A 14,067-nucleotide genomic window follows, 5' to 3' on the forward strand; every position below is an offset into this window, starting at 1 on the left:
AATAAAGGGTAATGAGAACTGGCTGGATTGTTCACTGCCCATCTTTACGTTTTTTGTGACTCTGAAACATGTACATGTATTATCTAGTCTAAAAAATGAAAAGATGTTTAACATTTTTAAAAAAGAAAGTGTTTATGGTTCTCTGGACTAAAACAAACCAAAAAATACCCAGCATGGAATTATGTGTGAAAATCAATGTACGTACAGATTTGAAATTTCTACTTTTGGTGGGTTTTTACTCACATTATTTTTCTCAAGTACCCTTTGGAGGGGAAATTTACAATAAGAACTTACTTATTATGCATACTATTATTACACATTAAGCCCCCCTGCAGCCTTTTCAGAAGTTTACTTAAGGGGATAAAGGAATGGAATAGCTCTTTACTTCCAATAGCTCATCTCCACTGAAAAGCTTCCCACTGTGTCCAACAGGACCTTCTGGTAGAACAGATCGGATAAAGTGATGTCCCACTGTTGCTTCCAGACTTATCCCCAACCCACTGCTCTCACTGAACTTGATCACGTGGGCCACCTGAAAGGAGAAAATCATCATAAATCTAGCACTTTTTTCATTTTTTTTCCCTCATGTATATATTTTATGTTCACCCCAAAACAGTCAGCTTTCTCACAAAAGCTTCAAAAATCTTATTGTAGAGCTGCAAAGCTTTGGAGCTTTGCCTCTGAAGGATTACTGATTATCTGTCAGCTCTAGGAACCAACACAAACCCCGAAGGAGGAGCCAGGTGCAAGCACCCAAGATACTCTGCAGTGCCTAGAGATGCTGGTAACAGATGGAGGGTCGTCTAAACTACCACGGATAAAATCGAATGCCTGAGCTCCAACAACAGTATAGAAAAGACACATACCTAGCATTTAAACTATGTCCTAGGGACCGGGCTGACCCATTGCACAGATTATCTCATATGCCTCTCATAAATAATTCCAATGTCTATCCTTGTTTCCCAAATTAGGAAAATGAGGTTCAGAGAGGGTCCTTTCCCAGAGTCACAGAGACAGCTCTGAAAGAATTTTGAACCTGAAGCAGTCTGAACCTGGAGCCCACACTCCTGACCTTATGCTGTGTCAACAACCGACAACGGTCTTTAAAAGTGAATCAAAGCTTGGGGCGCCTGAGCGGCTCAGTTAGTTAAGCATCCAACTCCTGATTTCAGCTCAGGTCATATCTCACAGTTCACGAGTTCGAGCCCCACGTGTGGCTCTGCACTGACAGCGCAGAACCTGCTTGGGATTCTCTCTCTCCCTTTCTCTCTGCTCCTCCCCCACTCTCTCTCTCCCTCAAAATAAATAAATAAACTTAAAAAAAAAGTGAACCAAAGCTTAAAATAGGAGAATGAACTTCCTATTTACCACTATTACACTAAATAATGAAGAATGTTAGGAAATCACCCACTTTCACAAAGAATCCAATCATTATAATATTAAAATCAGAAGGTATACCAACGATTATCTACTTTGGTCCCTTTATTTTACAGTTCAAGAAACTAAGGGATAGAGGGGCTGAGATTATTTTTTTTTTAATTAAAGAGATTTTTTTTAATTAAAAAAAGATCTCTTTCAAATCTTGCTAATGTGTGCAGGGCTATTATCAGAAACTGCATCATCCAATTTTGAAATCTGCTGGATGAAATCCCTCTAACTCCTTAAAACCCAATTTAAATGTCACTTCCTCTGAGCAGCTCTCCAGGTCCCTCTTGGCTAATGTCCATCAATCCTTCTTTCTACTATACCACTCCTCTTATGACTACATTTATTCTGTATAATCACATAGCAAACAACTTAAAGTCAGATCTATGTCTTTGTTCAATGAAGGCCAATAAATAGCTTAGCTCTTGCTTACAGCATGCTTTGCCCTTGACACATAACTGGGAGTGCTACCAGATTACTGGACAATGCGCATGAAAGGCAGCCAAAAGTTCAAGGTCCTGCGAGCAAGTGGTTCCTTAAAAGGTTCCCTTCACTATTCAATTACCCACGAAGAAGTGCAGTCTGGTTATTTGTCCCAGCCATGTTAATCCCAGCCCAAAGAAGGAATCTCCCAACTTTCTTTTCATGCCAAATTAACCACAGTTAAGCTGGACCTTATTGTATTCTTCTCGGACTTGATTAGAACAGTAACAACAGCTGGACTTCTTATTTGTTACCATCTTGAGTTTAAAAAAAAAAAAAAGATCATTGTCATGAAGATTCAATGAAACACTAAGAACACCGCTTAGCACAAAGTGCTCAATAAATGCTAGTTACTATTATATGACATCTGTTCTTTGATTTCTTCTAATCTAGAGTTGTTTGAATATTATAAGCAATAGGAAAAATTCTACTTAACCTAGTATTTTATTTTTCCTTTTGAAAACCGTGAAATTCGCTGGTGTACATCTCAAGACTGATAATTTGGGTCACAATTGTTAAGTCTCTTTTCAGGACAGCGAATCATGATTGCTGTATGAGATATGCAAACTGTTAATAAACATAAAACATTCACTGTGGCATAAGTGGTATGAAAAGAGAATGCAGAATTAAGCCTCTTAAGGAAAATATATATGTAAAGGAAAAATGTGGGAAAAATCCTCTTACAATATTATATATGGATCATGATGATTTTTTTTTACCTTTAAGTAAATTCTGTCATTCTATTCTGATCCTTTCTCTAAATCCCAGACTTAAGAATAAAAACAAAAAAACAAAAAAACAAAAAACAAAAAAAAAATTCCTTTTGTTGAAATATTGGTGAATTACAAGTCCTAAATTTTTCAACCCATTTATCTCAGTTCCTTTGTTGCTATCCAACTTTCTCCTACCTAAATTTTTTAATACAGGAATCAATGCATTTTGGTCTTCAAAAAAAGTCCTGGGCATTTGCTACTTCTCTAGGTCTCTTTATGAAGATCATCTTTATTTTTGTCATGAACTTCCTGCTCAAATACAGTTACAAGTTAGGAAGTTAGGGAGGCTAAGCTAACCTACCACTATTTCATAATTAATTCCCATAATCCTTTGCCACTTCGTCAGCAGGGCAGCTTCCTGTTGTTGTGGGTCTTCTGTTTCTTCCATCTCTGCTGCCAATAATGGATACCCTGAAATAGTCAACACAATGACGTTAGTGACAAACTACAAAAATCTCCATATTTTAACATTCTATATAAGAGACACTGTGATCAGAACCTGTCTGTTGTAGCAAGTCTGACTCTTCACCCAGTATATGTTACCCTTACTTTTTATTAAAAGATAACTGACAAACAATATCCTATTAGTTTCAGGTGTGTATCATAGTGATTTGATATTTTCATACATTATAAAATGACCCCCACAGTAAGCCTAGTTATCATCTGTCACCATATAAAGCTATTACAATATTACAGACTGTATCCCCTATGCTGTACAATGCATCCCCATGACTTATTAATTTTATAACCAAAGGTGTACCTTTTAATCCCTGTCTCCTATTTTGTTTGCTCCTGAACCCCTCCTCATCTTGTATCAAACAGTTGTTTCCTATATCTATGGGTCTATTTAATTTCTTTTGTTTGTTTGTTGTCTAAGGATAAGCGCTAGGGTAGATGCATTCGAATCATTTAGAAGCTTTTCCCTAGTTTGTGTAAAAAAGAATTTGGGACTTCTAATTCTAAGTCTAGAGCCTCTCCCACCCATCCTCCCACACACATATGCACATTCACAAGCAAAGACGTGGTCTGGGCCTTCGAGATGATCCCCCACACCCATCCCTATGTACTGTCTCAAGTTTCATGCTCTAAAAGCTTTTTATTCTTTCCTGCTACTCTTGATACTCGCTTTAGCCTATATAATTTCTTCACCTACTTGTATAAAAATGGCAGAGTGCAATTAACACATATGAATCCTACACATCACACTCTCAGGATATTACTGCAAACACAAATATTCTTTTAAAATAATAAAAGTAAAGCAAAATTTTCAGCAGAAAACAAAACCTGTTAATAATGGAGTAGATACTTTAAAGAACCACAAAGCTCCAAAGGAACTATTAACAGGAAGACCACTCTTGGACTCTGTTCAGTAGATGTAAGTTACCAAAGTGCCTAAAGCAATCTGACAGCTAAGGAAAGCACATAGCTCCCAGCCTAAAAAGATGGCAATAATATTCTGGCATAATTATATATTAAAACAATGCTGCTCTAAAAAATGTTTAAATGCCTCGATGAAGTCTACGTTTATACTGAAAGAAATCTCAGAAAGGTTTAATAATTTCTCCATACAATTCCTTTCCAAACCAATTCCCCAATATTAAGATTTAGAATTTATGAAAAATTGACAAGGAAAAGCCTCCCAAAATAGAACGGTTTCATTCCTAAGAGCTTATGCTTTAAAAGAAGATTTTCATGTTTCTTTTAAAAATACTTCATAATTTTATTATTGCTTGCTCAATAAGATATGAACATGTCGGCTATACGGAAGTAAGGGGACTGATACAAAACCTTGTACATAACTGACTGATTCCTAAAGCCCTCTGGTTTCAAAAATATGTAAGACAGACTGGGGTGCCTGGGTGGCTCAGTCAGTCAGGCATCTGACTTCAGCTCAGGTCATGATCTCACAGTTCATGGGTTCAAGCCCCGTGTCGGGCTCTGTGCTGACAGCTCAGAGTCTGGAGCCTGCTTCGGATTCTGTGTCTCCCTCTCTCTCTGCCCCTTCCCCGGCTCATGCTATCTTTGTCTCTCTCTCTCACTCTCTCTCTCTCTCTCTCAAAAATGAAAAAACATTAAACATTTTTTAATTAAAAAAATATGTAAGAAAGAACATACGACCATAAAATATGCCAGCTATAAATGAACTATTTTAATCTGTTAGAGAAATTAATCCTATCTACAAATAAAGACTTAAAAACATCTCTTTTTCTTTCATGATAGATTTTTTTTTAGTAATTTACAATATAACCATAGAGGCTTAATCACATTTGCAAAAATCATTTCTCTAAAAAACAAACAAACAATAAAGAACGTAATAACCTGGCTCCAGGTGTTTACCTTCTTCTTCAATTGGTAATATGCTGGTGTTTCTACTCAAAGATGAAGAATCTTCATCTTTTTCATAATTTTCTTAAAGATAAGAATATTTTAGTAGTTACATCTATGATATAATCAAGCACATGACGTTTTTCAAATCCCACTCTATTTATCTGAACCCCTCAATGAGTGTTTTTTTGTAAGTAAACCTTTCAAAAGAACCACCTGTACTTAAAGGGAAGTTCTCCTGTGACCTCCCAATTTCCTAGTACTGCAATGAACAGTATATGGCATAAATACCAGAATGGTCAACAGTTTGAGAAATGAAACAGCATTTTCAAACCAAAAGCCTGGCTTCTACTAACAAACTCTAACACCAGTCAGCTACCTGGGGATTTCACTAATTTTCAGAGATATTCATGTACTAACAGCTTATAAAAGACATTTCTAAATGTGTTATTAAAGTAGATTCCTTCAGGGGAAGGCTGGATGTTTAGAAACATGAGGCTTGCATACATACACAGCCCAGGCCGAAAAGGTTCCCCCTAAAGGGAAAGAAAACATGGCAAGGACACCCAAAAGTAAGGCAGGGACAGAAGGATAGATGCACGTTTCCGACTCTGAAATGGGGACTGAATAAACAGGAAAGAAAGAAATTTGCTTTAATCGAGAGCCCATTTTATAGTCAACGGACACATCCCTGGTTCTCGTTAGTCCCAACTTCATCAAATTTCCTTTTTACTTGGTTCATAGCGAACAGTTAAGACTAAAGACCATTCTTTAAATAATTTCAGAATTAGAAAAACATCTAAGGGATATAAGGGTCTAACTGAAAACCAGCTGAACCTGGCACTACCTTTGCTTCCGCTGGCATTCCCAGGAGATAAGACCGCGTCCTTCATGACATCCTCCCTTGACACCAGCTCAGCCTCTTGCTTCGTTCCTCTCCTCATTAGTGTCAGGTGCACAGTTGGTCCTGTGTGTCGCAACACCTCTACTGCTTGTTGATTGGTAAAACCCTGAAGGTTTGTGCCATCTACCTGTGATAAGAGCAACATATGTTAAAAAATAAATGAATATTTGTATTACCGATTCACGTAATGCATGTTTACTGCTTGTTAGTGGGAAAAGAATGGGGCTGAGTGCTCCCCTAATTGCAGAATGAACGAACACCTGTTTGGGGACTAGTAATAACTTAGAGCACTAGAATTACCCAGAAGAGTTTTGCTTTGCGTATTAGAGATTATGGTGTCTCGCTTCTAGATATTAGGAACCAACAGTTCCAGGGTGGGAATACTCTTTTATATTCCTCAGGTGATCCTGATACACAGTCAAGCTTGGAAACCAGTACTCTGCAGGATATAAAGTGTAGAAGACCGTGACAAAAGTAGTCCCTCACAGCACTGATGTATTCCAAAATCACACTTAACCTAGCTTTAAAAAAAGACGACAAAACTACCTTCCTTTTTATTTCTTTGCCTCTTCAAAAAATACATGGGGTTTTCCCTTTTTCTAGTTCACAAAGGATGAAACATTTGAAGATGTCCCTGTGATCTTTCCAAACTGAAGATATGATCACATCGTCCCAACCCTGCCTTTGGTAGAATATTCCTTAGGTCAATTTTCCATACTGTGAACACAACTTAGAAACACCTATGTCAAGTGTCCCCAGCTGCACCACCAATCTCATGTGGCACGGGACTGCCCACCCCTGTGCCCTCCAGCCCCCATACACACATTTCCACTCCCACCCTGCAATGCTCCCCTTAGCCAGAAGACCTCTGCAGGTTCTGCTCCCCGAGTCTAGACTCTCTGGGCTCCCTCCAGCCCATGTTCTTTCTCATCTGTCCACCCAGAAAACACCTGTACTTTCTTCAGATGTCCGTGCAATAGTTACGTTCAGAACTGAGCTATCATAAGGTCTCTGACTAACTCAAAGCCCCCTTTACCATTTCTCCCTCCCAGCATTAACCAGAATATTTTTAAAAATTTTTTAATGTTTACTGATTTATAAGAGAGAGAGAGGGAGGGAGAGAAAGAGACAGAGTGCGAGCAGGGGAGGGGCAGAGAGAGAGAGAGGGAGACACAGAATCTGAAGCAGGTTCCAGGCTCTGAGCTGTCAGCACAGAGCCCAAGGCGGGGCTCAAACTCAGGAACGGCAAGGTCATGACCTGAGCTGAAGTCAGACGCCTAACCGAATGAGCCACCCAGGCGCCCCTACCAGAACTTTAATTTTACAGTTTCTGTCATTATTAGGTTTGTGACTGCATACTCCAAAAGGACGGGCTCTGATGTCACCAAAACATACCGCTGTCTATACAGCAGATATTCATCCCAAATGGGAATATAGAGTCATTGGTCCATTTGTCAAGGATTTATTTGTAAAGCAAATTACCTTTTGAATAAATAAGTGGTTTATAGCACCTTATTTTTTAAAATTTCATTGAAAATTATAAAATTTCAAAACTACATTGAAAACAGTTTGGAAAAGTGTAACATATTTGATACTGAAACTCAAAGTCATTGATATTTCTTTTGCATTGTAAAATGGGTATAAAATGGCTGTGTAAGTGTCATGCTTTTCTAAGCACAGTGCTGGCCACATTAGGCACTGAAATGAATGAGAATTACAAGAGCTAGATCATGATCTCTAAGATATAATACCTTACTTCAGAGGTTTCTGAAAGAATATAAAAGGACTTTTAATTAAACATATTTTAAAATTCCATTTGTTTTATGTACACATATAACATATATACTAATTATATATGAAACTATATAATACCATATATATATATACATATATGTGTATATATATAGAGAGAGAAAGAGAAAATATATATCACATATGAATACATAAAGGGGGGAAGAAGAGGGAGAATGCAGTGTTTAATTGGGAGATACTCAAAAATCTAGAGACTTCTGATATAGATTTTTCTAAATTTATCTAGATAACAATCTTACCCTTTGCAAGTTACTTAAAGTTGACATAATACTTTTGAGTTTAGGTGTCTACCTCTCTTCTCTTTCCTCCTACCTTCACCCTGTTGATTCCCTTTTGGAATAACTAATAAAAATATAACAACAGAGAAAACACTGCAACACAACTGGAAACCATGGAAAAATAAAAGTCCCTATGCCAGTAACTTGGAGGAAACTTCTACTAGGAGTGGCCTGGACATGACCAGATCCAAAGCAGGCCAGTTGAATCTATGTGAAAGAATAGTTTGTTTGGTCTTTGAGAAGAAACTCCAGTAAAATCCAACAACAGTCTCTTATTAAAATGAGGTAGTCAGATGGTACCTGTGGATCTTAACCAGTGATTCCACAAAATTACACCAAGTGCTAAAGGCTGCACACCATGCTGGGAGCATGCAGCAGCATGGAATTACACATATGCAATGACATCACACCCTACACACATGCACCCACACAACCCCAACCAACTCCTGGCTCCACAACAGACACAGAAAACAATCTCTCAGTACACAGGGGCAAAATTCCCCACTGTGATACCCCAGCACTGGTTTCATCTTTATTAATCTACAAGTGAAACTTAAATAAATTTAAATGTTCCCCTTCCTTCTTGCTCTGTCAATTCCTGAATCATCTGGACAAAACCAACACAATCTTTGGCAGAATCCACCTCAAATCCCATTTGTACAAGCACAATTCCTACTAAGAACGATGATAGGTCACAGGATATGGAGGAAGATACCATGTCCAAAAGAAGGTGCTTGCACTGAGGCATCATTACAAACATCTTTCAATGAAATTGTTACTGTAGTGAACAGGAAAAAAGATGTTTTCTGAAACTTCCCTCAAAAGGATTCATATTTCACTGCATTCAAGGAAACATGGATTTAGTTATAAAGGAAAAAAAAAAACAAATATCTACCAGAAAAGAAAAGGAAAGTTGTTACAATGAGGGCGGTCAACAGGATTTTAAATACTACAAAAACATCCAGGTAATGGAAGGCAGGAGCATACAATGTTCCCCTATTTCAGAAGAATAAGCAAAAAAATTATCAGAAAAGACTAAAGACATATATAGGCTGATCTAAAAATCAATATAAATGAAAAGAATTACAAGGAAAAGAGAATAAATGAGGAAAAAAAATAAGCAAAGAAATGATTAGGAGATTAGGAAAATTTACCTTAGTCTACAAAGAAAAGAGGTACATGAAAAACCAGAAAACAAATTTAAAAAACAAAACCAAACAAAATTCTAACACTTAGACATATCCTGGTAAAGTTCTTGGATTCCAAAGGTCAAAAGAAAAAAGAATCTGCCAGCATTTAGGCAACAGAGTGAGCAGGTTATCCAGAGAATTTGTGGTAAAGAAATTACAAATCAAGAGTTTTACATTTAGTGTGATATATGTAAAAATGGAAATCATGGTTGAGATGCTAAGATGATTTATATCCTGTACCACAACGAGCTATGAGCGGGCCCACCAGGCAGAAATTTAAACCAAGTAGTAAGGATGAAAATGTACACACAGTTACGGCATAGAAGAGGTGGGTTGTTACAGGTCAGGAAAAATTAAAGAGGTTTGTTTTTTTGTTTTGTTTGTTTGTTTGTTTAAGACAGAAGATGACTGTAAGTCCCCAAGCCACCCACTTAGATGTTTCACCCTTGGCCTCAAGTCAGAAGAGATCAGTCACCGGTAGTAGGGAAGGATGCAGTGGATTATGTCTAACTTCATCGGGAGGACAAGGGAGAGGCTGTTTAGTCGCTTTGACAGGGGAGCAAGAGAAAAATGGCTATTATGTTGATAAATGTCTGACTTTGGGCATAGACCTGAGGGAGGCCACACACGTGAGAAAGTCAGGCTCAAGCCATTTTGAAACCTACCCAAGAGTGCCCCTAGGGAATGATGGTACCCCAAAGACAATCTGTGGAGTAGATTGCTGAGAAACCAGAGGCCAAAGGTAAGAAAAGTCAGATGAAAACTCCATCATCCGTCTTGGGAAGTTAAATCAAACATCTTCAGGAACCCATCTAGGACCTCCTAAGAATCCAAGAAGGAACTCTTAAGAAGCAGTTTTAAGCATCTGCCAGGCTCACTCGGCACAAAACCATCTTACAGCAGAAGAGTCAAGGACAGTGTATCTGATTATCCTCCCTACACTTCCTTCTCTCACCTTTTATGGTGGTAGGGGCAGAACCTGCCATAAGAAGGTGAGGGAAAAAAAGAATAGCTAGGTAGGGAAAGATAAACTGGAGCATACACTCTCTATCCCTAGGTAAGCCATCACTTCAGAGCAAGCTTCTGCTACACCAGGGCTGTAGTTTAAAATTCAATTACTACTTAGGAGGAGAAATTTTCTATCTTTTCTTTTCTTTCTTTCTTTTTTTTTGGGGGGGTGGGTTTTTGTTGTTGTTTGGTTTGTTTCTGTTTTTTGTTTAGAGAGAGAGAACAAGTAGGGGAGAGGGGCAGAGGGAGAGAGAGAGAGAGAGAGAGAAAACCTTAAGCAGGCTCCACGCTCAGTGCCGAGCCTAACGTGGGGCTCAGTCCCATGACCCTGGGATCATGACTTGAGCCAAAATCAAGAGTTGGACATTCAACCGAATGAGTCACCCAGGAGCCCGAAGAAATTTTCAGTCACTAAACTGGGACTGTGTTTAGTGATTCTAATTGGCCATAGGGCATTTTATTCTCTGAGAATGAGGTAAGCCATGATACTTGTATAAGATTTCTTCCAGAGGGAAAGGGAAAATCCTTCCCTATTAAAAATTAAAAAGGAATGTTGCAAAATCTTAAAAGTTGTTTAAGATTACCTCCCCTAAGTTTCTCTTATGGAATGTTTTTGTTATTCCCAGCCAAACTATCCAAGGCAGCAGAAGAGATTCTCAGACAGAAAAGGTTTGGCAAGCCTACCAATACATTCTCTTTCCATAAAATTTACTCAAAACACTCTAGCTGATTGAGAGATTAATCAGATTTAAAATTTAAAGAAAGAAAACAGTGGCATACAAGATCCAGTGCTGAGGAACAAGTAAAATTCAAATCTAACAGTATTAGAGAAAAATCAGATGCTTCAAGTCAGCCTGTAAAAGACATAAAAAGTGGTATGTAATGTCAGGTGTTTATAACAGCAGAAAACTGTAAAAAACATTAACCATCCATGAATATGTACCACTTAAATATATTACAATAGAACTACATGTGATGAGATGACTATACCTTCCAAGTATGTTTTTAAGTAAAATAAAAAATAAAAAGGTAAAAAAAAAAAAAGGTAAAAAAGGGCCTCTGGGTGGCTAACTCGGTTAAGTGTCCAACTTCCGCTCAGGTCATGATCTTGTGGTCTGGGAGTTTGAGCCCCACTTCCGGCTCTGTGCTGACAGCTCAGAGCCTGGAGCCTGCCTCAGATTCTATGTCTCCCTCTCTCTTTGCCCCTCTTTCTCTCAAAAACAAATAAACATTAATTTAAAAAAAAAAGTAAAGCAAATATAATATGATCCTATTTAAATATATGTGGAATTTTTCTGAAATACTAATAGTGGTTTCTATGAGGTTCTTCAACCATGTTCCAATGTTATGATCTTTAAACCTCAAAGACAAATATTAATCTAAAAACAAATGAACATGTTACTTACCACCAGGATAGTAAAGAGAATAAGAAAAAAATCATAAAAATCTCAACTTCGAGGCTCACTTAGGTTGCAACTTTTCATCTATAATAGGTTTTTATTGCTCAACTCTTTCAAAGCTCAATTTCATTTTTAAAAATCAAATGCACATTATTTTGTCAATAGCAATAAAGTTCAAGTATGGTAAAAACAAAAACAAACCAAAACCTGCATTCTTCCTTTACTTTCAAAATTTGATGACCTCAATTTAAAACCATATCCCCTTTTACCCAAATGTTAGATAGAGATGGTACCAGTACAAAAGAAATTGCTGTAATGGAATAATCATGGAACTAGATTTCAGTCCCAATTTCTCAGTATCTTCATCTGTTATATGGGAATAAGGGTACGATTTCCCCCAAATTACAGTGCCCGAGCACTTTACACTGGGAAGGAACCCAGAAGCTGGTATTGTTAACAGACGGAAGAAGTGATTCACCAACATGAAAATCTCAGGCCTTCCCGAGAGCAGTTTCTGTTCAATATCATTACACTCATCACACACATGAGATGAGGTCACCAGAGCCCAAAATAGGGCCCTGGGCGGCCGTGGTCTGTCATTATCACAGGCAGAGTGAAGACGTGGCTTCAGACCCAATGGTACCACAGGGCACCGGAACTACACGCAACAGCAACAGAACTGCCTATGTGCTCCCTCGAGAAGAGCTCCAGTAACCTCACAATGCACAGGGCAGACACGACAATCAGCAGGAACAGTTACAGGAGAGAATCACTAGTTGAAACAACTTGAAAACCCCAATCAATCATAATTCCACATTGCTTTTAGCAAAGACCTCTATATATCAATCTAAAAAGAATGAGATGCCTAGGTGACAGAGTCAGTTAAGTGGCTGATTCTTGATTTCAGCTCAGGTCATGATCTCACATTCATGAGATTAAAACCCCACATTGCGTTCCATGCTGGGCAGGGAGCCTAAGATTCATTCATTCATTCATTCATTCTCTCTCTCTCTCTCTCTCTCTCTCTCTCTCCCCCGCCCCACCCCTATTTGCACTCCCTCTCTCTCTAAAAATAATTTAAAATTTAATTAATTAATTAATTAAATGGAATGAGTATATGATCTCATCAGATGACAAGTTTAGTCAACTTTTTAAAATACAATAGAATCCCTTGATCAAATAATTCTTATACGGAATACCAATATACCAGAATAAAATGGAGTCAACTGCTCTATTCCCTACCCTGTAATAGTCACAGTGAAACCCTAGGGGTCAACAGATCACAATGTGTGAAACAGGAATCTTATAGCAAAATTGGTTTAATGTTATAAAATACTTCCTCACAATAGTAAGAAACAATTTCTCAATTTTCTCACCACCTCAACAACTACAAAACAAAAACAGAGTATAGCACAGCTTCAAACAGCTGTTGCCAAAACAGAAACTGAAAAGCAAAGACTGCAGTTGTGAAAACGCAACCAGGGTGAAGAATGCCACCACCAACATCTCAACAGTCCACAAGATGGCGACATTCACAAAAATTCATGCATGAGCAAAAGCACTGCAGGAAGTTTCTTTAGAGCCTGAGATGCTTGCAACTTTGAAGAGCAGATTGCTAAAAATTAAAACTCAGAACACTGATGACAGTGAAGACAAGTGATTTTATTGAAAGCAAGAAAACAGAGGAAGGGTGCTTCTACTTTCTCCTCAACAATGTCCTTTATTACTGACCTTATGTGAGCAAAACCGTATATGAATTTCCACTTTTATAAGAATGAAAATGACAGGGGCGCCTGGGTGGCGCAGTTGGTTAAGCGTCCGACTTCAGCCAGGTCACGATCTCGCGGTCCGTGAGTTCGAGCCCCGCGTCAGGCTCTGGGCTGATGGCTCGGAGCCTGGAGCCTGTTTCCGATTCTGTGTCTCCCTCTCTCTCTGCCCCTCCCCCGTTCATGCTCTGTCTCTCTTTGTCCCAAAAATAAATAAACGTTGAAAAAAAAAAAAAATTAAAAATAAAAAAAAAAAGAATGAAAATGACAACAAGTTTGGAGGGAAGCTATTGTGAGACTCTTTAAAATGTGCAATCATTTCAGGTTTTCAGGAAGTATCTGCCTAATTAATAAAATGGTACTTCTATGTCTAGTGTATATTAATTATGTTAATTAAATTACAGGTATATTAATTACTCATTTGGTCTTCCTAAAAATTACACACAGGAAGTTTCCTTATCCCAATTTTGTAGGTGAAAGAAGCTTACTAAACAGTTATCATGGGATCCAGCAACTCCACTCCTAATTATATACCCAAGATAAATGAAAACATACATCCATACAAAAATTTGTACATGAATGTTCATGGCAGCATTGTCCGTAACCGCCAAAAAGCAGAAATGACCCAAATGTCCATCAACTGATAAATAGGTAAATAAAAGGTGGTATATCCCTACAATGAAATATTATTCAGCTATAAAAA

General features: G+C 38.0%; 1 protein-coding gene across 13 annotated transcripts in view; it reads right to left on the reverse strand.

Annotated features, from left to right (window-relative positions):
• Positions 1-14,067, reverse strand: part of MPDZ (multiple PDZ domain crumbs cell polarity complex component) — a 163,601-nt gene that overhangs the window by 85,669 nt on the left and 63,865 nt on the right. For 8 of the 13 annotated variants that reach the window (XM_086685304.1, XM_086685299.1, XM_086685303.1 and 5 more), the window contains exons 11-14: positions 5,854-6,037; positions 5,001-5,090; positions 2,983-3,092; positions 386-532 (exon numbers count right to left, since the gene is read on the reverse strand). In XM_086685304.1, coding sequence (XP_086541430.1) covers positions 386-532; positions 2,983-3,092; positions 5,001-5,090; positions 5,854-6,037 — 531 coding nt within the window. The remainder of the gene's footprint in view (positions 1-385; positions 533-2,982; positions 3,093-5,000; positions 5,091-5,853; positions 6,038-14,067) is intronic. The other 5 variants (XM_086685305.1, XM_086685302.1, XM_086685294.1 and 2 more) reach the window with 2 other exon arrangements.

Source organism: Puma concolor, chromosome D4 (assembly GCF_028749965.1).
Source record: "Puma concolor isolate L17-30 chromosome D4, mPumCon1.1.hap2, whole genome shotgun sequence".
NCBI classification, from domain to species: Eukaryota; Metazoa; Chordata; class Mammalia; order Carnivora; family Felidae; genus Puma; species Puma concolor.